Source organism: Penaeus monodon, chromosome 29, assembly GCF_015228065.2.
Source record: "Penaeus monodon isolate SGIC_2016 chromosome 29, NSTDA_Pmon_1, whole genome shotgun sequence".
In the NCBI taxonomy this organism is placed as follows: Eukaryota; Metazoa; Arthropoda; class Malacostraca; order Decapoda; family Penaeidae; genus Penaeus; species Penaeus monodon.
This window is the reverse complement of record NC_051414.1, coordinates 20,489,371-20,490,900: the sequence shown is the minus strand read 5'-3', so window position 1 is coordinate 20,490,900 and position 1,530 is coordinate 20,489,371. Positions and strand designations below refer to the sequence as shown.

At 60.4% G+C, this 1,530-nt stretch overlaps 1 protein-coding gene across 1 annotated transcript in view; it reads left to right on the top strand.

Moving 5' to 3' along the window:
- LOC119591767 (cadherin-related tumor suppressor-like) overlaps nt 1–1,530 on the top strand; it is a gene marked incomplete at its 3' end in the record, with an annotated part of 104,813 nt that overhangs the window by 56,591 nt on the left and 46,692 nt on the right. Inside the window, 1 exon segment of the mRNA XM_037940514.1 lies at nt 69–978. Coding sequence (XP_037796442.1) covers nt 69–978 — 910 coding nt within the window.

Below are 1,530 nucleotides of genomic sequence, written 5' to 3'. Positions count from 1 at the left end.
CCGCTTCACTGTCTCCCCGTCAGCACTAACGCTGTTCTTTCACCTGGTGACGCTCCGCTCTGTTGCAGGTGACGATCATCCTGCGGGACGTGAACGACATGGCGCCCGAGTTCGTGACGCCCAACGAGACGGTGGTGCCCGAGAACACGCCCGTCAACACCGTGGTCATGGCCGTCAAGGCGGTGGACCGCGACGAGGGTCGGAACTCCTACATCGAGTACTCGTTGGCGCCGGTGCCCGGCAACCGGTTCGCGCTCGGGCCCGTGGACGGCCTCCTGCGGATCGCCGCGTCGCTGGACCGGGAGGACCGGGCCAACTACTCGCTGGTGGTGACGGCGAGGGACCGCGGCAACCCGCCCAACGCCCACACCCTCACCATCAGCCTGCGGGTGGCCGACGAGAACGACAACTCGCCCATCTTCGACCCGAAGCAGTACTCGGCCAGCGTCCCCGAGAACGCCTCCATCGGCCTGTCGGTGCTGCAGGTGTCTGCCACCGACGCCGACGAGGGCCTCAACGGCCGCGTGCGCTACACCATCGTCGCCGGGGACAAGAACCGCGACTTCTCCATCAGCGAGGACACGGGTGTCATCCGCGTGGCCAAGAACCTCAACTACGAGCGCCGCAACCACTACCTGCTGACGGTGCAGGCGGAGGACTCGGGCGCCGACGTGCGCTACGACTCCGCCACCGTCACCATCTCCATCATGGACATCAACGACAACGCGCCCGTGTTCCTCGACTCGCCCTACCTCGTCTACGTCATGGAGAACATGGCCGTCCTGCCGGCGCCCATCGCCACCGTCACCGCCTTCGACGCCGACAACCCGCCCTACAACCGCGTCAACTACCTGGTGAAGGAGGGCGACAAGTCCGTGTTCTCCGTGAACGCCAGCTCGGGCAAGATCAGCCTCCTGCGCGCCCTGGACCGCGAGGAGCGGGACTACTACACCCTCACGGTCGTCGCCATGGATACCGGTGAGTACATGCGCCCGGCCTTGCCCTTGACGTAATTAGCGACGCGCCATTATATCGGCGGCGATATTTAGCATTCTTTGCGACTTGTGATTAGGCGATAAGATTAGGAACACATTCTCGTAGTGTTAACAATGGCTTGCCATTTACACTTGTTAGGCGCCGAAGCCTTAACTAAGAGAGTAACGTTAGACACTTATTATGAACCGATAAAGAATACAAAAGCACTCCCCTTCTACACGAGCCTCCGATAAATCCCAGCACAAGAAATCCAGTCCCCAAACCACTCCTATACTGTCCACAATCCAATCTAGAAAAAAATACGAATAACACCAAAAATCTTCCTCCCTGAAAAGACGAATCTATCACGGATATTTAAATATAAGGCATTCTTTAGAGCGGGATGCACACCGGCCCCCGAGGACATTAGTAACCAGGCTCAGCGGCGGCGATACATCAGGCTCCTCCGTTTAGCATTCCGGGTCGAGCGCGGGGGCGTTATGGCGCTGCGAGGACCTTCGCTCCTTGGTCCGCCCGGGCGTCCGCGTCGGGGCC